Below are 24121 nucleotides of genomic sequence, written 5' to 3'. Positions count from 1 at the left end.
GACTAACACCATTACAGTAGAGGAGGATGGATGAGGTTTTTTTAAAACCAAGAGGTGATTTGAGTTTCGTTTAAAAACAAAAGGATGACATGTAATATGAGGAAGATGAATAAAGGTCTATAAATCCTTCTACTTTGTTAAAGAGAAAGGACTCGTATAGCATCATAACAGACAAGTAGACCACTTTTAGTCCTTTATAGAGTAAGACTACTAAGGAAGGGATATATATCAACCTCCCTAGTTATCTTTCTTCCTGGCATGTAAAACATGTTAGAACTTTTAATTCAATAGTCCAGTTTTTGTAAGGGTCTGTTTGCCTTCATGTAAAATGGAAGAAAAGGAAAAATTCTCTATAAAATACGGGTTTTCACTATTTGTTTAAACATAAATAGTTAAAAAGGGGTTTTGAAACCCAAAAAAAAAAATTATAGGGAAGAAAATTTTCGTATAAAATATCATTCCAACGAAAAAAAATTATGACGAAACAACCAATGCCTAAGGGACAATCAATTGAAAAAACTTACAATGGAGCTTTTCAAATCCAAGATCTACTTAGTTTTAACATTTGGATCTATCTCAGTCACTTAATCCTTTTGATAGGGAAAGATGTTTTGATCTCAATCCTCAAATTCATGGTCTAAAGCCAATATAATTGACTGGATCGATAATATATAAAATTTAGATCCTCTCTTGCCGTCTGCCCATGCGGCCAGTGTGCGGCCTCACACAGGCAGGACGTGGACCCCATCCGGGCAGGTTCGGGCATTGAGTAGGGCGATCAAGTCAATTATTTCATGACTCAAGCTTGGTTAGGCCTAGTAGCGTGGAAGAAACATGGACCCAGTCTAACCTGGCCAAAAATTTGAGATTGGCTGGCCAATGGGTCTTTTGGTCCCCACGCGTCCACCAAATCTAAAAGATGTAATTGTGTTTGCATGTATCACTCTCTGTGGTACTTGGCACATGTGACGATATGGGAGTTATAAAGGCATAATCCCACTTCAGTTATCTAGGACTTTTAATGTATCTTCACATACCATTAGGCTATCTTCACCTAATAACTTACTTAAGCTTTTGGGTTGGACCTCTAAGTAGTATTTTGTGAGATCCATTTGAAGATACAGTTTCACATCAATTATTTTGGACCTTGAATGTGCCTTCATATACCATTGAGCTATCCCCTCCTAATAGTGGAGACCAGACCCTGATGACGCTCACACACATATTTTTCAGGGACCAATATCCATTAGGAGACCTAAGCCTACCTAATTATATTGACCGGATAATGTGTGAAAGACTCCTAATAATTTTACCAAAAAAACAAAAAGACTCCTAATAAACTTACACAACTATAATGAGTTGGGCTTTGGTATGCTGCATTCCAGCCCATACAACCTTGAAGGCTTAGGCTACGCACTTACCCAACTATAATGAGTTGGGCTTTGGTATGCTGCATTCCAGCCCATATAACCGTGCAGGTGTAGGGTCTTAGGCTAGGCTTTCATCAATCACAAGCTTGTGATTTTTATAAAAGGAAAACATAGAAAAACTCACAATAAATGATTATGGCCTTTCTCCCCATTTATTTTGAACGGTTGGAATTGTTTTTCTTCTACCTTGACACTATAATCTTTTTTTTTTTTTTCACCTCCATTATGGCCCCATTTAAGAATCCTAAGAAATTGAAACTTCACATGGCAGCTTTGACCCATCCATTAAAACTACTAGCAATAAAGATTTAGCAAATTTAAGACATAAATGTAGTTCTAAGGGAAAATTATCATTTGAGCGATCAGGTTTGTGGAAGCTTATCAAAACATTCGACCCTCTTTTGTGTTGATTCTCACAGTAGGAAATGTGATAATTGATCTGAATTAGTCACTTGTCAAATTTCAAAGCCTAATTTGTTTAAGGATTAGGTTTTCCTCCACCCACAGTTAATGGAATCCCATTCACCGAGGAATGTGAAAAGGCAGAAATGGGTGTCGGGAAGGTATTTGCATGCACATATATGTTTATGTGTATTTACAAAACATACATAAATTTGTTCCGAAATACCCACTTGGATTTCTTGTCTTTTACATATATAAGTATCCATCAGGACTTTCTTCTAAAGTTTGCCACTAATGTCTTCCTCACCATCCAAACAAAAGAAATACATGTATAAATTAATCTTTGGTCTAAAACTCTAAACAGATACATTGGATGGATCGGAAGTCATAAATAATGACTTGTTTAATCACTTAATTATATGTATCATCAAGTCAAAGCTAATAGATGTGCAAGTTTAAGTTTACCTCTACAAGGGTCTTATTCTTTATATTTTAATTATTATATTCAATCCCCTTACAAACTTTCATCAGTAAAGTCTTATAACTCATAGCAACTTAGCAAGTGGGGAAAGATAAAACGCCCAACATAGCAAGGGAGCAACACTGATCTTCTATGGTGTGCTGATCTGTCCTGCCTGTGCTATGCAGACACAGGGCCGTGTGCAATGACCGCCTTATTTCTATTTGGGCAAGGCATTCGGGCAGGAGTAAGGCGGTCAATGCGTACCACCTTGTGTCTGTGCAGCACGACAGGACGGGCAACCCGTGCCGTAGAAGATCTGGATACGTAAGAGAGTGAGGGGACCTTCCTTTCAGTTACCAAATATTTCCTGGAAATAATTATAGGTTATTTAAAACAGAAGATGAGGTATCAAAGGAATCTCATTTTCATTTTTTCTTTTTTTCCTTTATTTTTTTAATAGGAACATATTAATTTCAACCATGGGAAACACATGGACGATTTAAGTTATTCTTTACATGTTAGTGGAAGGTGGAAAGTAGAAGGGGACAGCCACTTCAAGCTGTGAAATTAAAAACCATTCAAGCACCTTAGAAAAAGACCATTTTTATAGGGCTTTGATTTGATTTGATTTATATATGTAACCACTATTGGTTATACTGAGCTTTTCTTTTGTGGTCCTTTTGTATTGTATGAGTTGAAAGTATACATTACACATTAAATTACATAATTGCTCGTTTTCTTCTATGATCCATATTGCATACATAGAAAATCGGAGAAAATTTTCTTTCACCGCACAGTAAAGATTCATAACTCTATCCCGGAATTCACAAACCCTTGTAGAGTTTTTCTATAAGTCTCAAAATATCTATGGCAAATGGATTCCCATTCACCGTGACCAAAGAAAAACAAAGTCTTAGAAAATGTCTCACTTTTATATCCTTCATTTATCATCTTAACAATCCCATCATAAAAATTAACAAAATTAATAATTTTCCTCATACAAAAGCCTTCTTCCCATGCATCTTGTAAGATCCTCCCTCCAACATAAGTTCCATCCTTACAAGCCACATAGCTCAACCCCTTTCAATAGCAATTTACAGGTCTCTCTCTCTCTCTCTCTCTCTCTCTCTCTCTCTCTCTCTTCCTTCTGGGTCTCTGGGTCTGCGTGACTGTGTGTAGTGTAGAGCTTATACATCTTACTTTTCTGTTTGTGTCTGTGTGGAGTGATCTGTATTGTAGGGCTTAAAAATCTTTACTTGTCAAGGTAAGACAACAATTCTTATGGCTTCTTCTTTCTTGTTGTACTGTAATCATCCAAAATATATGAAACCAAACGCTTTTCAAGGGTTTGTTGTGCCTACAAGGAATCTCAGTAGAACCACAACACTTCTCATTTCAAAGAAACCCATCTCACCAAAACCAACAACTACAGTTCTTCCAAGATGCAAATCTGTTTCAAGCTTGACTTCAACTGCAGAAGAGAATCTAGTCCTTGAGGATCAAGAAACACCACCACTCAGAGAGGTTTGGAAGGAAATCCAAGGTTGTAATGACTGGGAAGGACTATTAGACCCCATGAATCCTATCCTTCGGAAAGAGATTCTTCGATGCGGTGAATTCGCACAAGCCTGTTACGATTCCTTCGACTTAGATCCTCGTTCGAAGTATTGCGGAACCTGCAAGTACCAAGGTGCCCATTTCTTCGAAAAGCTCGAAATGGCAGATCGAGGCTACCAATTGAGTAGATATCTCTACGCAACATCAAACATCAACCTTCCAAACTTCTTTCAGAAATCAAAAATGGCCAGTATCTGGAGCCCACATGCAAATTTTATGGGCTATGTCGCAGTATCAACCGATGAAGAAGAAATCAAACGGTTAGGAAGACGAGACATCGTAATAGCATGGAGAGGCACAGTCACATACCTTGAATGGATTGCAGATCTCAAAGACATTCTTCATCCAGCAGGTTTCAGCGACGATTCATCCATTAAAATCGAGTCAGGCTTCTATGATCTCTACACCAAGAAAGAACAAGATTGCAAGTACTGTTCTTACTCTGCTAGAGAACAAGTATTAGCTGAAATGAAGCGTTTGATCGAAAGATATAAAAGAGATGAGTTAAGCATCACAATCACAGGTCATAGCCTTGGAGCAGCACTAGCCCTATTAAGTGCTTACGATATTGCCGAAATGAAAGTTAACATTAGACACGACAGTGAAAACCAGAGTAAAATTCCTATCTCTGTTTTCTCATTTGGGGGTCCTCGAGCGGGTAATCTTAAATTCAAGGAACGCTGTGATGAGCTTGGAGTAAAAGTCCTGAGAGTGATTAATGTTCATGATAAGGTTCCTACAGTACCAGGGATCTTCACAAACGAGAAGTTTCAACATCAAAAATACATTGAAGATGTGATTGATTTCCCATGGAGTTATGCACATGTGGGTGTAGAGCTTGCATTGGATCATAAATATTCTCCTTTTCTCAAACCCACTGGGGATCTGGGTTGTGCACATAATCTGGAAGCTCATCTACACCTTGTGGATGGATTTCATGGCAAAGGACACCGGTTTTGCTTGGCAACTAAGAGAGATATCGCCCTTGTTAACAAGAGTTGTGATTTCTTGAGAGATGACTATAATGTGCCACCTTACTGGCGTCAGGATGAGAATAAGGGGATGGTGAGGAGCGCCGACGGTCGGTGGATCTTGCCGGAGAGACCAAGGATGGAGGCCCACCCACCTGACACTGCACATCATCTTGAACAGGTGCTTAAGCTTGTGAATTCACCCATGGAGTAACTTTACTGTGATTGATATTTTACCAACTTTGTAGGTTCAGTTTCCAGTTCTTTTATTCCTATATTTGAAACTTATTGCAGCAGATGATGGGTAGGAAAAAAAATGTACAAGTAGATGTAGATCTTTTTGGCTGGTTCTTGATCCTGCCAGACTTGTTTAAGTTTTAATTAATGTCTGTTTGCTAGCTTATTGAAGAACTACTTTAGAGTATACTCATGAAAAGAAAACTCGGTCCAAACCTGTCGAAACCACCGAGATATCTCGGGTTTGCAGGTTTCCAAGACGAGATGGATGGGTATTTTAAAAACTACATGGTTTCAACTCGGTATCGACAGTTTCGACCATATTTCGGTCGATCCGAAACATGGTTGAACCACCTTAAACCAAGCCTATATAATACCTCATCTCGACTGAGAAAGGCATATGTTGTATAGTATATCCACCTCCCTCCCCCTGCAAAAGAACCAAAAAAAAAAAAAAAACCTCATCTTCATTTTCATTATGGGTTTCAGTAACACAGAAAACCCCATTTCAATACGGCACTGCAAGAGATGCTAAGGAGATTCTTATAGTACTCCTTAATCACTCATTGACCTGCTTATGAACAACTCTAGTTTAAAAGGATTCGTTTGATTCTAAATGTACTAAGCTTTATCATTATGAAAGCAACCTTTACTTACCACACTTGAGAAATTGAAATTGTAAAATTATTGAAGCCTGAAGAGAAGTGGTGTGCCATGACTGTAACCCCACTGCTTTACATTAATGCAAATGGTACATGTTGCAGGCTTGCAATTAGCCATTCAAAGTTTCTTTCATTGCTTTGCATTTGCTTCGGCACTCGAATGATAGCAACGTTGCTGGCTATCCCACTGTCTGATGTAGGGATTGACAATTCTCCCATTCTCTCACATCATTAGCTGATTGCCCCTGTCCGAGCGGGGGTAAGGCAGTCATTTACCGTCTTACTGTGTCTTGGCAGTAGGGTTTTGTCAGACAGTTCGGCAGTAGAGAATCCAAATATGTTCTATACTTCCATGGCTATCAAATTCTTTTTCTTGTTTTTTTGTTTTTAATGATAAGAATCTAGTCATGGGGTGTCTCACAAGTCACACCCTCTGGTAATTATTCTTGGAGTCTCATCTAACTGTCAGAATCCGTGGATTAAGAGATTCTCTCTTCATCGTGAGCGAAAAGAAATTGAATCTTTTTAGTATTCAGTATCATGATTCATCAGAGTAATATTAGATTGGATATCAGATATCCTAGAAACCTATACACTACTGATACAGATTGGCACGGATCGGCCTGTATCGGATAGTTTTACCCTTGATTTTCATTTTTTAAAAATGGATTTTTATGACAATTTTACCCTTGATCCGTACCATTCCATCAATATAAGATCGAACAAGTATCAAAATTAGCCTATACCAATACCGATACAGCCAATCCAATAACAATACCTTAAACCATGCCAAGAAGACCTTGTCTTGTGAGAAGTCATTGCCAGAATGAAGCCACTAGCTTGAGGGATCAAAATCCAAAATGAGCATCAACATAGCCCATAAAAATTTAAAATCACTACATCATGTATTAGAAATGCAACCGCTCATCTCTTTCCATCTACTACGGCCGGCTTGAATGATTAAAGCATATTGACAAAATAAATTTTCGGTAAAGGGTTCTTTGATAGGGGAGCACACCAATTATGTGCATTAATGAAATGATTTCGTACATAGGAGGGCAACATGGTCATTTCATGTGAATATATATATATATATATATATATATATATATATATATATAGAGAGGAGAGAGAGAGAGAGAGAAAGAGAGAGAGGATGCTAACGTACCTTCCCCTAACGACTCAGAGTACCTTTTCCCTAAACAGTGACGATGGGATTATGTGGAGAAACCCTAGAAATACACAGTGGATTGGTCGCGCCTGATCAACGTCGGTCAATTCCAATCCGGCCAATCCGATCCCAATTTTTAAAACCCTAGATTGAAGTCATTCACTTGAGGGTCCCAACAATGCAAAATGAGAATCAACATAACCTAGAGACAAAAACAATCTCAACATCATGTATTAGAAGTCCAACAACTCATCCATGCATGATGCATGTTACTGTATATGGATCGGATGGTTAAAGCACATTTAGATAATAAATTTTGAAATGATCCAATATGCCAAATAGTTGGGTTTAAGACTTTGTTGAATTTGGCTAAGTCCATCTTAATCAATTAAAAGTGATAGAGATACATGATTCCAACAAGATATATTCCTAACTTTCACAAAATATCCTGGACATTAGGGTTACTACTTGCTTGTTGATTTGTCGGAATTAACACTCTTATAGCCTAGTTAAATTAACACTTTTATAGCCTAGTTAATTTAATCATGTCAATCAACAATTAATGGAGGTTCAGATGGTTGGTTAACCCTTTTGAGCTGGCATGTGCACTTTGTCCAAAAACAAGATATGTGGCTCATTCCCCGCGGAGGGGTTTTAGTCCCACACCGGGTGGGTTGGGTGTGTGTGTGTGTGTGTGTGTTCATAAAGCATTCCGCGGCTCAAAAGGTTTATTAACCCTTTTGAGCTGGTGTGTGCACTTTGTCCAAAAAAAATCAACAATTAATGGATACAATTTAACAGTTTTCAGCTTATTGGTGACCGCCACTAAATATGCAACCAACTGGAACATTTTGTGTGGTTGCTAGGAGATACATTTTCCTTACTTCATTCTACAACTACATTTTCCAAATCATGGAAAGATCTCAAACATCAAAATTTGATGTAATCAAACTAATCAACAATGAGCACAATTGAATACTTATCTATATAAGTTTTCTGCTGTTCTTATGCCCTGCTCAAACTGAACTTGAAGCCTACCAAGTTTGCAGTTAGCCAGAACAAATGCATCAAACCCTAAGCTTTAGTTACTAGGAGGATAAAAGAATCTAAGGCAGGGGATCACTTGCAAAAACAGATAATAGGTGTAAGTGCTTCATTCTCAAACATATTAAAAAATTGACACTGTCATTAGAAGAAATACCTGGATGAATTAAGCAAAAAACCCAGTTAGTTTTCTCCAGAATTAAAAATGAAAAATAAGAAATTGGGCTTGATGCTTGGATTTAACTGAACGACAAAATTTAAGCTCAGGGAAGACTCATTACAAGATGAGCTAGCTTGAACAATAATGGTGACCAGCTTTTCTGGCATGTTAATTAGGCTTGCAATATAAGCAGTACCCTGACAATAAGATAAGGGACTTTAGTTGGCTGCATGCTCTTTAACCTGCTGAGAAGCCTACGGATGATAAAGAACATAAGACTACTTTTTGTGTGCCAAATCCTGTTTTGTTTCAAAGAATTCTCAAAAGCAGTCAAGCAGGTAAGGGAAGAAATCCACTATAACCAAGAGGAGACTCAAAACTCCGAAACAAAGAGATGTCACCCACTGGATGCAAATTTGAACCGTGTATTTGCTATCCAAATTCGATTGGACAACACAGATATTTAACCCAAGTATACAAATAATAGTGATTAAATCCAAATACTAAAAGAGTATCCAAATCCAAATCTGAGGTGGAAAGAATCAATAAAGCTCTACAGAGGTTTCCCAATTGAAACTAATAGATGGAGAAAAGAGGGAGTAGGATTTTATAACTTGGATTTGTTTACTTATTCTTTCTTTCTTTACACAATTGTTTGAAATACAAAAGACCTACTTTATATACACTCTAAGGTTGTCAATGGTACTCATCTGCCGTAACTTTGTTAATGCAATACCATTGATCTGCCGAACTCTCTCCCTAGAAAGGTTTATCAGTCTTCCAATCTCCTCACATGATCGAGGCGTCTCTCCATTGAGACCAAAGTACAATCTCAAGATACATGCTTCTCTTTCATCAAGTGTCCTGAGGAGCTTCTCTAAATCTTGCTTCATTAGCTGTTTACTCACCATTACTTCTGGTCTTGTTTCCTCTGGCCCCAAGATGATCTCCTGTGATGAATTCCCAGTTAAACAAATTAAAGAGGTGAATGAAAGAAACAAAATTGATCTTCTTCAGTTTGGAGTATGGATTCATAGCCTGTTTATGACCAACTTAAAATCCTAAAACTTAAAAAGACTTGGGTATGAATGCAACAAGATCCTGATATGACGCAATCGACTGTACCCTGAGAGGTTTCTCTGCACCAGGACAGGGCTGGAAGAAGCTATTGACAGGGGCTTACTGATATAGTGGCAGGATATTAAGAGGCTCACAACCACCAAATGATGCTTCTTTCAGTGCTTTTGCTATAGCAACCATTAGACTTGATTATATAAGAACTGTTCAACATGTTTATGTCTACTCCCCTCCTCTCTACCCAAAAACAATGTTCATGACTAACTGAAAGAAATCAATAAACCAGAAAGATCATTCACTTCAGGTTGATCTTTCCATGGAGACCTTGTTGAAAAATAGACTGTGTAATTCTTTTCTGCTCGTTATTGGTGATGCAAGTAATGGTTAGATGAAATAAGTAATGCAAGATATAAACCTGTAGTGTCAAGGAGCCTTGGTTGGTCAAGGTTCGCTCTGCAGAGATTGGAGGTCTGTTTCTTTCACATATGAGCCTTACACTTGAAACACTAATGTTGACCACGTCTGCAATCTCATCATAAGTGGGCAACCTCCGTAATCTTGTGCTCAAGACAGTATTGGCCTCTGCAATCTTTGCAAGCATCTCAGACATGCTCCCCTACACATGAAAAACTAACCATACATTCACTAATTAACAGACTAGGCACCATTTAATTCTCGCAAGCATCTAACACATTAAGTTGATCAATGAGATAATTATCTTAAGTTATAGCTCAAGTCAGAATGAATTATTTTTCTTGCTAGCAGATTGTTGAAATGTGAAACCACTAACCCACATTCAAATCATTTTTTTTTTCTTGGGGGGAGGGGGGAGTACCTTATGAGTTATGAACCGATGGAACTGGATTGTTTCTTTTCAGGCTATCTTTTTTACTGCTAACAGGTGATAGGTTAAGGTAGTTGGCAACTTCCTATGGTCATGGCCTGTTGTAGTAATATCCAAATTTGGAATATTTATATATAAGGTTGGACCAGGGATAGGCAACACCTTGGGAAGATAAAGCTTGGTGGATGCAGTGTCATACCGGTAGTCTGATAATTCTTGACTTGTTTGCTATAGCCTTGATAACAGCTTGTTTAATCCACCAGTAAACATATGTTGAGAGCTTATATCCCTTTTCTGGATCAAACCTCTCTACCCCTCGAAGAAGTCCAATGCTTCCCTCCTGTAAGGATGAAAAAATCAGTATTAACCTGTTTTGAGATTCAAAACAGATACAAGTACAAGTAGTTGGGACCTGAATGAGATCTTGTAAGCTTAACCCTTTGCCTTGGTAGTTTTTGGCTATGTATGAAATGAGTCTCCGGTAGCTTAAGATGATCCTTTCTCTGGACTCTCTTTCTTCACAGAGCATCTTGTCTAGATCCCTTCTCTCCATCCCTACTGCTCGAGCCCAGTGTGATGTGGATGGTTCACCATCTCCTCTTTCTCCAATTCTCCTTCTAGCTGCTTCTAGCCTTGCTCCCTCCTGTTATAGAGTTTAAGACTCAGTTTTACCTTTAGAATTTAGAAATGAAACCCTCTAAACAACTGTGCTGTAACTATGATACTCTTGCAATACCATATTGCTGGTATATTTGCGCACAGCAATCTACAACTTCAAACACCACAATGCACAAATGAGATAAAACTTTGACACAACTTCATTATTGTACTTTTATTTTTTGGCGGTAATTATTATTCCTGTACTGATAACACTGGAATGCCGCAAAATTTCATTTGTTAGTTGGATTGAGCTAAAATTTTGGAAGATGGACCTCCTCGGCTCGCACTGTAGAACAGATCTGGGAAGCCATTACTTTTGAGATCAGAAATGGGCTTCTCGCAATTAGATCAGCAAGCCCAGATACTTAAAGAAATAGGCATCTGGCCACAAGTTGGGACTTCCCTCGTCTCTCCCCCCACCCGGGCTTCTTGATGTATCATCATTTTATGGATGTTTCTTCTCTCCCCTGTTTTTTTTATGTATCATCATTTTATGGCTGTTTTCCCCCTTTAATGTATCATCTTTGATTTCTTGTTTTGATCTTTTGTCGGGTTCACCCCTTAGGCTTGCTTTTATTGACTTTGGTGTTGTAGTTTTCTCTTTCGCTTTAATATATTTTCCATTCATCCAAAAAAAAAATATTTGGAAATTTCAGATTTTGACCAGTAAGATGAAATACCTACAGAACAGAAACCTTTTGCCTTTCGGTTTAGAAAATTGGGTTTGTGGAATATGTGGGGCATTTATGTGCATTTCCCTTCCAGGAATTTAAAGAGACACTGTGAGACAGACATGTCCAGTGACTAATATCCAATTGAAACAAGAAGAAATGATAAGAGTAATAAGTACAAAAGATACCCTGAGGTGTGAAGAAAATTCAGCCTCTTCTCTACTTGTTAGAAACTGTGAACGTGAAGGCCTGGATGAGCGTCGTTCCCTTCCTCCATGGCTAGCCGCATCCGAAATTTCTGACACTTTTTTGCGTTTCCTCCTCCTCTTCCTCTTTTGGGTTCCCAATGCATGCTTCCTATCCCGAAGCTCCGATAACCAATCAATCTCATATTGGCAGCCATTTTGCCCTTCAATGGAGAACTCAACCAAAACTGATGCTGAAAAAACAGCATCTCTAGCAGCCTCCACGGCAGCATTCGCAAGAGCTACTGCTTCAGCTGCAGCTGTAATGATTGCAGAGTCCTCAGAGACTAAACCCAAACCATGCTTAGCTAAAGAAGAAGAAGATAATGGCTGGGTAGGAGATTGTAGAGGCTGTGAAGTTCGAAATGATGATTTGGGTGGAACAGAGTGGAGTGAAATAGCTGGGAGGGTTGGAGGGTGATTTGAGCATGAACACATAGTGGCCATAGAAGACAGCAATCTCTTGGGTTTGGTTTTTGTTTAGTGGCCATTTAACCATAAGAGCAGGGGAGATATTTTATTGATTTTCAGGATAATTTAGCATAAAGAGAAGAAAAAAAAAAAAAATCTCTTGGGTTTGGTTTTTGTTTAGTGGACAATATCATAGTTCTAAGTATCGGTATATATTCTTTTTTGTTGGCAGAGATGACAATGCTTGTGTCCATGCTATCCCTAAGTGGGTGTTGTGCTATCCTTATTTGGATTTGTGGAAGTCTTCCTTTCCAAAGGACCTCTTCAATATTGTAACTTCCTTTTTGCCCTTCGAGGCCTAATATATTGCCCTGCTTGAGGGGTTTTTTGTGCCAAAAAAAAAAATGTCAGTATCATATCGGGCGATATGTATCGGTTTTGGTAGTCATCGATGTTGATATTGTGTCGATATTGTATCGGTAGCACGGTATGGACAAGAGGTAAAATGGTCAGAAAACTCATTTTTTAATGACATTTAGGGATAATTGTATCCGATATAATCAATCTAGACTGATACCGTATCGATATTATATCGATTTTACGTGTTACTGATACTCATTCTGATACCGTACACTAAAACCATGGTGGGCATAGAGACACATGATCATGGGAGATACTTTTTTTGATTTTCAGGGTATCTTAGCAAAAGAAACAAAACTCTCATGGGGTTTGGTTTTTGTGCATGTGAGAAGGATAAGGGATAGGAGGAGCTCCTCATCCCTCTACATATGTGGATGACATGGGGTGGTAATATGGATCTGATTAACAGTATAAACTACACCCTTTACCTTACCCTCTTACATGAGCTCAAAACAGCCCATGTCAGATCCAAGATCCGGTCCCACCCCATTTCTATTGTATGTGGATCTTAATCATAATCGGTTTGGTTTATAGTTTCGGATCTCATCCCAAACCCAGTCCATATTGAGGATCCATTTGGATTTAACATTGGACAAGAATCTCATCATATGCAACTAAGCCAAATTTGATTTCCTAGCTAGAAATGGATTTAGATTTGAATATATTTTTATCCAGCCCAGATCCTACCAATTTTGTAGTGAAATAAAGGCAGCAAGCCTCAAAGGATGGCTAAAACTATTAGAATCCAATGTCATCTTTTGCCATTAAGATGGCTTCCTTTTAAAGCAATAGCCTCCATTCTTCAAGAGATGAACAATTTACTACATCAATTTGGGTATCAAATGATTTTCATGGGAGTCTCATAGCAAAATCTGCTAGATTTGATCTTACCCAATGCTATTTTCAATGTGAATTTTAACAAATGGATTTTGAAGGATTTATTGGAATGAAAAAATATAGATTACTCTACAACATCATTTTAGAAGTCACAAAAAATCTTCTATACATGCAGGAGCTTCTATTTTTTAAATAACAGAGCACACTGTAAGGATTTTTTTACTTTTATAGTACACTATAAGTAATACATTAATTTGTAAGTGAAAATTTAACTCTTACACAATGGGATTTATAATTGATGGCACCAAAAGCCATATCTAAATTGGAAGCATGGTATTTTTTATTATGACTTCTCAAAATTCATAATTAAGCAATGTATGGTAGTTTGTGGAGCGATACTCTTTAGGCACTTTTGCAAGCAAATATATCAGTTTCTCTTGATAACAATAGATGAACCTCATTGGGGCTTCACAAGGAGCATAGCTCAGATTAATAGTTTAGTCTCATGTCGGTGATAAACATTCCACGATTTTAACAGTAACAATTAAGAGAAATGCCTTAGAGCCCCTTCACTTGCTTCTCCGTCAATGGCCTTGTAATCGGACACCATTCATGTTAGGGTGTTTTTCCATCTTACATATGGCATATCTCAACAATATGTTTTCCAAGAGTGTATACCAACTTCAATTGCTTCAAAAGCCTCGCGGCAATTGAAAATAGTATCCCCAAGCCAAACTTGCACTTTGTTGAAATACAGATTGCCAGGGAGGATTTTTACTATGACATTTTTTGTTTGAACTTCTGATCCTTAGTTTCCTCCAATCCCTCAATGCTCTATTGTAGATCTTTAATCTTATTATTGGTTGTAGTAAGAATCCCATCTTGAAGATAACCAGTAAAGCCGAGGACCAAAGAAAGGAATAGTAAAGAAATGGAGCAACATGCGAATGTAACGATTAAATACATTATCCCATATATGTAAAATACGATAATGAGATGATTTTTCAAAAACAAAAAAGAAAAAAAATTAATAATAATAACAACTATATGTTTCTGATGATAAAATTAGCTTTGCAACTACCACCACATATAGTATTCATGAATCATCTCAAATTGAATGATTGGATGGCATTCATAGTGTGAACGTCAATATGTTATTCGCTTCCTCTTGATAATATTAACAACTAGATGTTTATGGTGATGAAATTATTGTTGTGTTTGGTATGCATTCTTGGAATGCATTCTAGGTTGATTTCGCATTCTTAGACGATAAAAACAACTATTTTTATAATCCAAAAATGTAAAATCGACTTATAATGCATTCCAAGAATGCATACCAAACACTGCCATATTTGCAACTACCACCACATACATTATTCATGAATCATCTCAAATTGAATTATTGGATAGCAGTCATATATTTTGCGCCAATATGCCAATTCTCTTCTTCCTTCAGTTTGGACAAGGTTAACCATGATACTCTTGCCATACCATACTGCTGGTATATTTGAACACTGCAAAATCTACAACTTCAAACACCACAATGCACAACTGAGTTAATACTTTGACAGTTTGACACAACTTCATTGTTATACTCCTTTTTTTGCTTTTGCGGTAATTATTATATTTATACTGATAAGACTGGAAAGTCATAAAATTTCATTTGTTAGTTGCATTGAGCTAAAATTTTGGAAGATTAACCTCCTAGGCGTGCGTCGGGTGCACTGTATAACAGATCTGGGAAGCCATTACTAATTTTGAGATCAGAAATAGGCTTCTCCTAATTCATTCAGCAAGCCCAGACACTGAGAAATAGGCAATCTGGTCACGAATTAGGACCTTCTTTTTATGTCTCCCCCCACCTTGGCTGCTTGATGTATTATCATTTTATGAACGTTTCTTCCCCCTCTCTAGCTTTTGATATATCATCTTTGATTTTTTTATTTTTTTTTTCGATCTTTTGTCAAGGTCCCCCCCTTAGGCTTGACTTATTGGATTTGATGTTGTAGGTTGCTCTGTTGCTTTAATATATTTTCTATTCGTTCAAAAAAAATGGAAATTTCAGATTTTGACGAATAAGTACAGAACTAAAACCTTTTGCCTTTCGGTTTAGAAAATTGGGTTTTTGTCTATGGGGCATTTCTGTGCATTACCCTTCCAGGAATTTAAGTTGAAACTTGGTTTCAGTTTGAATTTCTGTAAGTGGTTTAGAAAGGCTGGCTTGGCCAGCGCAGAAAGGGTAAACCCATTAAATTATAGTTCTCTCTCTCACACACACACACCGTCAGACAAACTTTGTCCAGTGACTAATCTCCAATTGAAACAAGAGGAAATGATAAAACTGTGAATGTGAAGGCCTGAATGAGCATTTTTTTCCCCTTTCTCCATTAATAGTCGTATCAGTTAAAACAAACACAAGGTAAACATGAATGGAAAACAAAATAGTGCAAGATGATAGAGATTTAACATGGTTCATACACCAATACGCTAATATAAATGGAGATTTCTTAAAAACACCCAAAACGGTGCTGCAAGCTCTCACCCAGAAACCCTAACTCAAAAATCCCTAAATCTCACTTATTTGACAACAAGACGCATAAAACATATAAATACTCCTCTAAACGAGTCAATTCCACCGGGCTTGGGCTAAAACCCTCCGCTACCATCACAAATCTAAGAAAAAAAATCCCATTTGGGTCACCACAAAAAATGTCAAAGTAGATCAATCTTCGAAACAGGTACAAGAATTCGAGACATATGTAACACTATCCCAAATTTCTGACATTTGTTTGCCTTTCCTCTTCCTCTTTTGGTTTCCCAATGCATGCCTCCTATCCCGAAATGATAATCAATTTTTTTGTAGTCCGAATATTATCTGGGACCTCTGGAAGCCCCTAAATTTTATTAAGACATAAAGCCAACAAAAACAAAGGAGGAACATAACCCGTCTTATCCCAACCCATGGAGAAAAAATCACTCTCAACTCGAAACCAAATCACCTCACCCTTTCCCATCACAAAACTAAAAAACAAAATTACATACCAAAAACTGAATGCCCAATTTTGTCCTCTTGAATAATACAACAATGATTCTGCAAAATGTCCTTATCTGCTAAGAAGGTAGAAGAAGTCAAAGACACGTAGAATTAGCCAAGTAATCAACGGCCTGATTGTTTTCTCGAAACGAAAAGAAAAAGTTTACTCCAAGGAAGTCAATCAAATAACGAACCTCGTAGAACCAATACCATTCAATCTCATATTGACAGCCATTTTGTCCTTCAATGGAGAACTCAACGGAAACTGATGCTGAAAAAACAGTTTCTCTAGCAGCCTCCACAGCAGCATTCACAAGAGCTAAGCTGCAACTGTAATGTTTGCAGAGTCCTAAGAGACTAAACCCAAACCATGCTTAGCTAGAGAAGAAGAAGATAATGGCTGGGTAGGAAGTTTTAGAAGTTGTGAAGTTCGAAGTGATGATTTGGGTGGAACACAGTGGAGTGAAATAGTGGGGAGGGTTGGAGAGTGGTTTGAGCACTAACACATAATGGCTATAGAAGACAGCAATCTCTTGGGTTTGGTTTTTGTTTAGTGGCCATTGAACTATAATAAGAGCATGGGAGATATTTTGTTGACTTTCAGAACATTTGAGCATAAAGAAAAAAAAAAAAAAACTCTCTTGGGTTTGTTTTTGTATAGTGGGCATAGAGAGACACAAGATCAGGGGAGATACTTTTTTTGATTTTCAGGGTATCTTAGCAAAAGAAGACAAAACTCTCATTTGGTTTTTGTGCATGGGAGAAGATAAGGGATAGGAGGAGCTCCTCCTCCTCCCTCCTCTACCTATGTGGATGACAGGGAGTGGTAAAATGGATCTGATTAACAGTATAAACTTCACCCTTCACCTTACCCTTTTACATGAGCTCAAAACAGCCCATGTTAGATCCAAGATCCGGTCCACCCCAATTTTATTGTGTGTGGATCCTAATCCTAATCGGTTTGGTTTATAGTTTCGGATCTCAACCCCAACACAGTCCATACTCGATATTGAGTATCCATTTAGATTTTATGTTGGATAAGAATCTCATCCTATGCAACTAAGTCAGATTTAGTTTTCTGCTCGGGCAAGGCGCTAGGGCAAGGGTAAGGCGGTCTTTGCATGCCTCACTGTGTCTGGTGCTGCACGTGCAGCGCGGACAGGGTGCTACACCAAAGCCGAGTCCTTCTCTAATGGGGTGATTTTTTAGTGAAAATTTTAGTCTTACACAATGGGATGATCACATGCGCTACAAGTTAATTTATTTATAATTGATGACTCCAAAAATCACAGCTAAATTTAAATCATAGTATTTCTAATTATGACTTCTCATAATTCATAATTAAGCAGCAGCATCAACAAACCTTGTTCTATTGCTACTGTGTATGGTAGTTTTCTTATAGTCTTTATGCACTTTTGCGAGCAAATTTATCATTAATTTCCTTTTGATATGTGTTACAATAGATGAATTTCATAGTTCATTGTGGTTTTACAAGAGCATAGCTCAGATTAAAGTACCCTTTCACTTGCTCATCACCAAGATAGTGGCCTTGATATGCTTTGAGGTTTCTAGCTAAAAAATCTCTCAAACCACTTTAATGACATATCGAAAAAATTGATATCCACAGCAATATATTTTCCATGAGCATATACCACCAACTTGGATTAATCTGAGAGGTAAGACTGCCATGAGAATAAATTCTATATTTCCAAGTTCACACTTAGTTAGAATATGACTGCTAGGATATAAAATTCTTGTCTTTTCAAAGAACTTTGGATCATTAGTTTCCTCCAATTCCTCAATGCTCTATTGTAGATCTTTAATCTCATTATTGATTGTACTAAGAATCCCATTTTGAAGATAACCAGTAAAACCGAGGAAAGGACTATGAAAGAAATGGAGCAAGATGTGATTGTAACGGTTAAATAAATTATAATAACAAGATATTTGTAATGAAAAAATGATCTTTGCAACTACCACCACATAGAGTATTCATGAATCATCTCAAATTGAATGATGAGAGAGCATTCATATATTTTGCGCCAAATTCCCAATTCTCCACGGCTTGTACGCACACGGTGTGCCTTTCAACCGTTGGATAGGGTGGGGGCAAAAGTGTTATTACACATCCCCACCCAACACAGTCATACATATAACCTTGTTTTTCCAAGTTCTTGTTTATTTTTCCTTTTATGGTACACCTTACATGTATTTTTTTTTTTTTTTTTTGGTAATTCACCTTACATGTATTCTCAGTTATTAAATACATGTATACTATAGGGCAGAAGATTGTTACTTGGTTGCATGGTATCTACACCAGTGTCTTGGCCAATGGAAAAACATGCCTAGGTATCAACCCAGGGGATAGGGGCGTCATTTCATGGTGCCCTGTAGAGGGCACAGGGGCACCACCAAACAGGGATCTTTTTCCCAAAAATTAAATATACATCCAAACTCGGTGCTATAGATGATGATTGCAGTTTTTGCCACCTGGTTTCTGTAACATTATATGTGAATTAGACAAATCCAAATTATTGAATGAGAAAAACAGTACCATAGTGGTCAATTTCAGATCTCAAGTCAATATCTTGTATGGTCCACTTTTCATTATACATTTTCCCTTATTTTCAAGTATCTTGAATTACTTTACTATTCCATTTATAAAAGGGCAAAAATATATATGTCCGGGAGTGTGCGCCCTGCGCCCAGAAAGGGGGGGGATGCATGACCGCCCTGCCCCCCTGTGAAAGGTGGAAATGACTCCCCGATTGATGTTTTTGTCCGCTCTCTCATTGGCCTGGACGCTGGTGCATGGGCCTTTTTTATTATGGGACTATCTGATACCAAAATTTGACCCAATATGATGTACCATGGCACATATGACCCATGGAGTTTCTCAACCACACCTGCACGCCTAAGGGTGCAAGTTTGGCCTGGCCTACCATAAGCCCGCAGCCTGGGGCAGGTCTGAGATTTCTATGTCAGGCTAGCCCAAGCTTGGGCTGACGCCTCGGTCTGAACCCGGCCCATAATAAAAAAGAACGACCCAGTGCATAGGACCCCTGCGACTTTAAGGTTTGGGAGAGACACATATATGCAACCTTGCACCTGTTTGCGGAGAGGCTGTTTCCATGTTTCAAACCCAGCCATGTATATATAAATATATAAAATACGCATAATTTGTAATACTATACAATTATACAAAATTATATCATCGAAACATTGGGCCAACCAAGACCAACCCAGCTCAGCCCTGTCTAACCCTAAAATGACAAAAATAGAGGTTGTTAGGATCAATCAGGACCTCCCCGGCTCCTGCTTGCTCTTTTCTACCACTTCGCATAGTCTCTTGGCACCCAAACTTGTGAACGAATTGTTAAAGATACAACTCAAAACATGCCATGTTGCTAGCGGTTGGGAAACCTAAATAGTCTCATGCTACTATGCTAGAATTCCTCATAGATTTCTCTCTCCACCGTATGAAAATTTTCTTTTTGAGGGTCAATTCCACCCTAAAAGATTAAGTTTTGGTGTAATTGTGTTCTCTTGCTTAAGTAGAAGCAAGCACAGGTCTCTACATTAGGCTTTTTTCTTAATGAATTTACATTAGGTGAAATGTCAACATATAGACTACCAGACCGCGGCATAATGGTTTAAGCCCGGATAAGTTTCCAGGCATTCCAGACTGAAGGATCGGAACATACTTCAGATGATCCCTTTAGGATACATACTATCAATGGACCCCGTTTAAGCAATTTAAACACCAACATTACAATGGCCTGAATTAAGATTTCACAACTTGGAAAGGAAACATTGCAAAAGAATAACAAACAAAATAAAAGGGCAGAATTTCAAATCAAAGCATTAACCATAATTTCATATAAATGTTGAGTGCAGCAACATTTCTTTTCCCATAATCCCAATCTATAACATCCGTGTACTGAAAATGAATACTAAGCCCTTGAATGAATCCAACCCTCCCCTGTTTGCAAACAACATAGACGAGGACTGTGCTCAACATTAACTCTAAGCAAACCTTGCACCATTGAAAATTGTAAAAGATAAAAATTGATGGTACTATTGAAAAGGATGATAGAATGAACAGATAATTTAGTAAAGAATCTAATCCTCCAAATGCCAAAGCCGCTGGGCTAAAAGCTTCTGCAAACCTAGTCGACTTCCATATCAGAAACAGCTTCATTGAGAATCTTCTGGAGTTCCTTCACTCTATGCCTTGTAAGCGCAATGCAATCCTACAAAGATTGTAAAAGTTCACAACCAACAAATGAATTAGCTTTCATGGCAAATGGAAACAGTTATATCAGTGCAACCGATAAGAACCACATAATGAATAACATGCTTTAAACTCTAGTAAGGTGCTTCACATGGTTCTTTACTTGCAGTTTATCTGTTCCATGGAAACTACCAATTGCAAAGCCTGAGGCATTATTCCTAAGCAACTATATTAAACTAGCACAGGTTCTTCCATAAAAATAGCTGCAGAAGCAATCTATAAATTAAAAATGCCATAGGGGGTGTCACTCCCCATCTACCATGTTAGCCAACATCTGCATTTAGAACCAGGACAACTCTAAAAGAATCTTAGGTCTTTCTTAGGATGCCATGAAGCCCTGATTATCAAAAGAGGTGCAGGCCAGAGCTGACCACAAGAATGGCTGCCTCCTAGTATTTAACTATTTATCTGGTTCCTGATGTTTAATGTCATGTTTTCAAACAAAACGAATTGAAGGATATACAGCAATGAACCTGAACATTTGGCATGGTGGCCAACTTGGTACTCCCCCTAACCAAATGAACCTTCTAGTATTTTTAGGAACCATTCAGTTCCCATTTGGTTTCAATTCTAATTCTCGATTCTGGCCGAGAATTAGAATTGGAGCCAAGACATACACGTTTGGCTCCAATTCTGGAAGCCAATTCTAAGAATTAGACCAGAACTGAGAATTGCCCTTCTAATGCAATAACCAGTCCCAAGCTAGAAAATAAGGAACCAAAAATTCTAGAGTAGAAGCTTTATGGGAGAAACTTAATAATTAACATAAGGCTGAAGATAGACCTGATACCCTAGTCAAGTAGACCAATTAGGGAGGTCTACTTGCTGGAAAATTTTATATGATACTCAGAAAACAGATCATGGTTCGAAAGAGTAGTCCTAGTACCACATGGATTCTTAACTAGAAACTGAAAATTGTTGATAACTTTCATTAATCATAAAACATGGGTTAGGCCATAGGCCATTACAACTATATAGAGATAATAGATTTGTCAAACTGACTCTTTATAATCCTATAATGAGTTGGAACTCAAACTACTACTTGAAATAGCAAAATTAGACATGTATTTGACACTCCTGCTTAAAATAGCAAGTAAACCCCGTATTCCCAAGTCATACCCTTATTCTAACTTCTAAGCCCATTAAAGTGTCCAAATTACAATGAAATCCTCTTGAATCACAGGCCCAACCTAAAGCAATTTCCACTTAAATTAGCCATTTATGTGATTTACCTGCATCACCTTCAGCCCACTTCTCCAATTCTGAGGGCACCCAGGAGAACAATTGTAGAGAGCTGAGAATTGCAATTCAATTATGCGCTAAAATCTTTAAAAATCATGCATTGTACGCGCTTAAAGTGGGGGATTTTCATCATTTCTCGGTTAAAACATAAGAAATATAAGTAAATCAACATAATAAGGGGTTTTTTCATCGACCAAAGGAGAGGTGAGGGGAAGGAGATGCAAATAGTGCATCCAAATGCAATTCTCAAATTCTCAGAAATGGAGCTAGAATTACAATTCTGCCAGTTTGCCAAATTTAGCAAAGTTGAGAATTAGAATTGGATCCAAATGTGCCCCAAGTTCAGGTTCGGAGAACTAACAAACCTGAACAGCTGACGTATAGGCCAAAACTGGTCCTCCTGGCTTGTAAAGGGACACAAGCCGACTAGATGAATCCAACACCACTGTCACGAGAGTTTCCATGACAGACTCTTCCTCTGCAGTAGGGTCTGCTAAGATGTACTTCTGGTGCAGAATGCATGTCAATGAAAATGGAACGCAGCTCAGTGTCAGCTTCCTCTTCTCTTTAATAACTGGATCTTTTGCCTGCTTGCCATCCCCATCCGCCCTGGACACAGTGACAACCCTTCCATCTTCATTGATGGAAACAGCCGGAATTTGTACTGCAGGAGAAAAAGATGTTATATAAATTATACAATTCAGTGAAAAGCAAAGCAACCTTTAATGATTTGAATCATCATATTTAGGAGACAAGCTGCAGTTAATCATGAGCTCTACCCAAACCAATTAACCCAAAAAAAAAAAAAAAACTACTAGTATCATATCCTTAAATGAAGTGTGCCTAACAAAATATACCAAATACACAAAGTTATTCATAGCAGCCAAAAACATTACTACTAGGTATTAGTAATAAGTGATGGCATGTGCCTCACACACATTGAAGAGATTCTATTTAACGAAAAGCTTCCAAAGTTCCAACTGAATCGCAAAGGCAATCCTGTTGCTATTGCATTCAATAAACAACTAGTAATTGGATAGTCTTGAAATACCAAAAATCCAATGGCACCATTAATCATGATATAGGAGGACAATGTTCAAAGATATCTGCAAAAAAAAACTGTGAATTATAAAGAAATTTTCCATGAAATAAAAAACAGTCAATTAGTCAAAGTCAATCCTGATTCCTGAGAATGCCTCTCACCAAGCACCTATACCAATATAGCTAAATCATCCAACATAGAAGTCGAGGCTTCTACCTGTTGGTCCAAGAAAGAAACCCTAACCCAGCCATGCAGGCAACTCATTGCTGACAAAAAAAAACTTCTGATGCTACAAACTGTGAAACTTCAAAGATCAGAGTTTCACCCGCCCCCCCCCCCCCCAAAAAAAAAAAAAAAAAAAAAAAGCTGATAGGTAGCTCCATATCCATTTTGTTTCCTTCTTGCATGATAAATGCATATTGAATCTAAAGGCCCTGGGCACACTGTGCAGGTCCCTAGTCAGTATGAAGGCTTATCTGCCTCTCGGCTTCTTCAAACTCTTTCTGTAACTCTGCCCATTTAAGCTTATTGGCAATATCACAGGCATGCCCTGCATACTCTTGTAGCTCAGCCTGATGGGTCTAAGTGTACTAAACGATGCACTTCCCATTACTGCATAAAGATTATGCAACAAAGCCATTTGAATCCCATCATGCAGATTTACAAAGAATAATAAAGTTTCAATTCCCTACGAAACAATATATAATCCAAAATTTTCATAATTTGGAAGTAACTCTTGCAGTTCATACATTACAATCATAAATAAGGGAATCTTGGGAAAAGAAATAAAAACAGAGAAAAATAAACAAAAGTTAAGCAACAGCTCTTACAATGAGAGAAGGCCGCAACAGCTGAAAGTAATGCAGCATCAAAAAGAGCACCATCTGCATCCAGACAATATATGTCCTGCAAGATAATTTTTCTTTGTCATCCAAAACAAAAGAAAGAAATAGGCGGACTTGTTTCTTTTTCTTTTTTTCTTTTTTTTGGCAGGGCGGGGGAGGAGATGGTTAGGGGATCAGCAGTTAGTTGTTGGTAACAGGGTCTGTACCCAGACATAGGGTACAAATCTTTCCCAGACTTTACCAGTTTAGCTAGCCAGCATCTTGAATTTCGTAGATTTCCTTTGCCATTGGCCAGAAATTAACTTTTGAGCAACCAACACAAGTTGAAAAGAAACTAAACTT

At 37.9% G+C, this 24121-nt stretch overlaps 3 protein-coding genes and 1 pseudogene across 5 annotated transcripts in view; 1 reads left to right on the top strand and 3 right to left on the bottom strand.

Moving 5' to 3' along the window:
* LOC122643782 overlaps window positions 1-7221 on the bottom strand; it is a 113020-nt pseudogene extending 105799 nt beyond the window's left edge.
* On the top strand, window positions 3522-5154 carry LOC122642006 (phospholipase A1-Igamma3, chloroplastic-like). Its single transcript, XM_043835379.1, has one exon. The coding sequence runs from the start codon at window positions 3577-3579 to the stop codon at window positions 5095-5097; it is 1521 nt and encodes a 506-aa protein (XP_043691314.1). The 5' UTR covers window positions 3522-3576; the 3' UTR covers window positions 5098-5154.
* Window positions 7222-8757: 1536 nt separating the features above from the next.
* LOC122642007 (RNA polymerase sigma factor sigD, chloroplastic) lies at window positions 8758-12116 on the bottom strand. Its single transcript, XM_043835380.1, has 5 exons — window positions 11598-12116; window positions 10491-10721; window positions 10278-10418; window positions 9650-9850; window positions 8758-9107 (listed from the first exon to the last, which is right to left on the bottom strand). The coding sequence occupies exons 1-5, from the start codon at window positions 12099-12101 to the stop codon at window positions 8829-8831; spliced, it is 1356 nt and encodes a 451-aa protein (XP_043691315.1). The 5' UTR covers window positions 12102-12116; the 3' UTR covers window positions 8758-8828.
* An 8092-nt stretch (window positions 12117-20208) lies between these two features.
* LOC122644066 (exosome complex component RRP43-like) overlaps window positions 20209-24121 on the bottom strand; it is a 33836-nt gene continuing 29923 nt past the window's right edge. For all 3 annotated transcript variants that reach the window (XM_043837668.1, XM_043837667.1, XM_043837669.1), the window contains 3 exons: window positions 23765-23840; window positions 22258-22556; window positions 20209-20609 (listed from right to left, as the gene is read on the bottom strand). In XM_043837668.1, the coding sequence (XP_043693603.1) occupies window positions 20526-20609; window positions 22258-22556; window positions 23765-23840 (459 nt within the window). In that variant the 3' untranslated portion in view covers window positions 20209-20525. The remainder of the gene's footprint in view (window positions 20610-22257; window positions 22557-23764; window positions 23841-24121) is intronic.

The sequence above is a fragment of the Telopea speciosissima genome, chromosome 10 (genome assembly GCF_018873765.1).
Source record: "Telopea speciosissima isolate NSW1024214 ecotype Mountain lineage chromosome 10, Tspe_v1, whole genome shotgun sequence".
NCBI lineage: Eukaryota > Viridiplantae > Streptophyta > Magnoliopsida > Proteales > Proteaceae > Telopea > Telopea speciosissima.
The sequence above is the reverse complement of the archived record's forward strand: the minus strand, read 5'-3'. Positions and strand labels throughout refer to the sequence as shown.

Bases quoted from the DNA above. Each gene is read 5' to 3' on its own strand.
- LOC122642006 (XM_043835379.1), top strand. From the start codon at position 3,577: ATGGCTTCTTCTTTCTTGTTGTACTGTAATCATCCAAAATATATGAAA.
- LOC122642007 (XM_043835380.1), bottom strand. From the start codon at position 12,101: ATGGCCACTATGTGTTCATGCTCAAATCACCCTCCAACCCTCCCAGCT. The intron at 10,722-11,597 runs GTATCTTTTGTA...ACTCTATAACAG, and splicing joins AATTTTCTTCACACCTCAGG to GAGGGAGCAAGGCTAGAAGC. The intron at 9,108-9,649 runs GTTTATATCTTG...AATTCATCACAG, and splicing joins AAGGCTCCTTGACACTACAG to GAGATCATCTTGGGGCCAGA.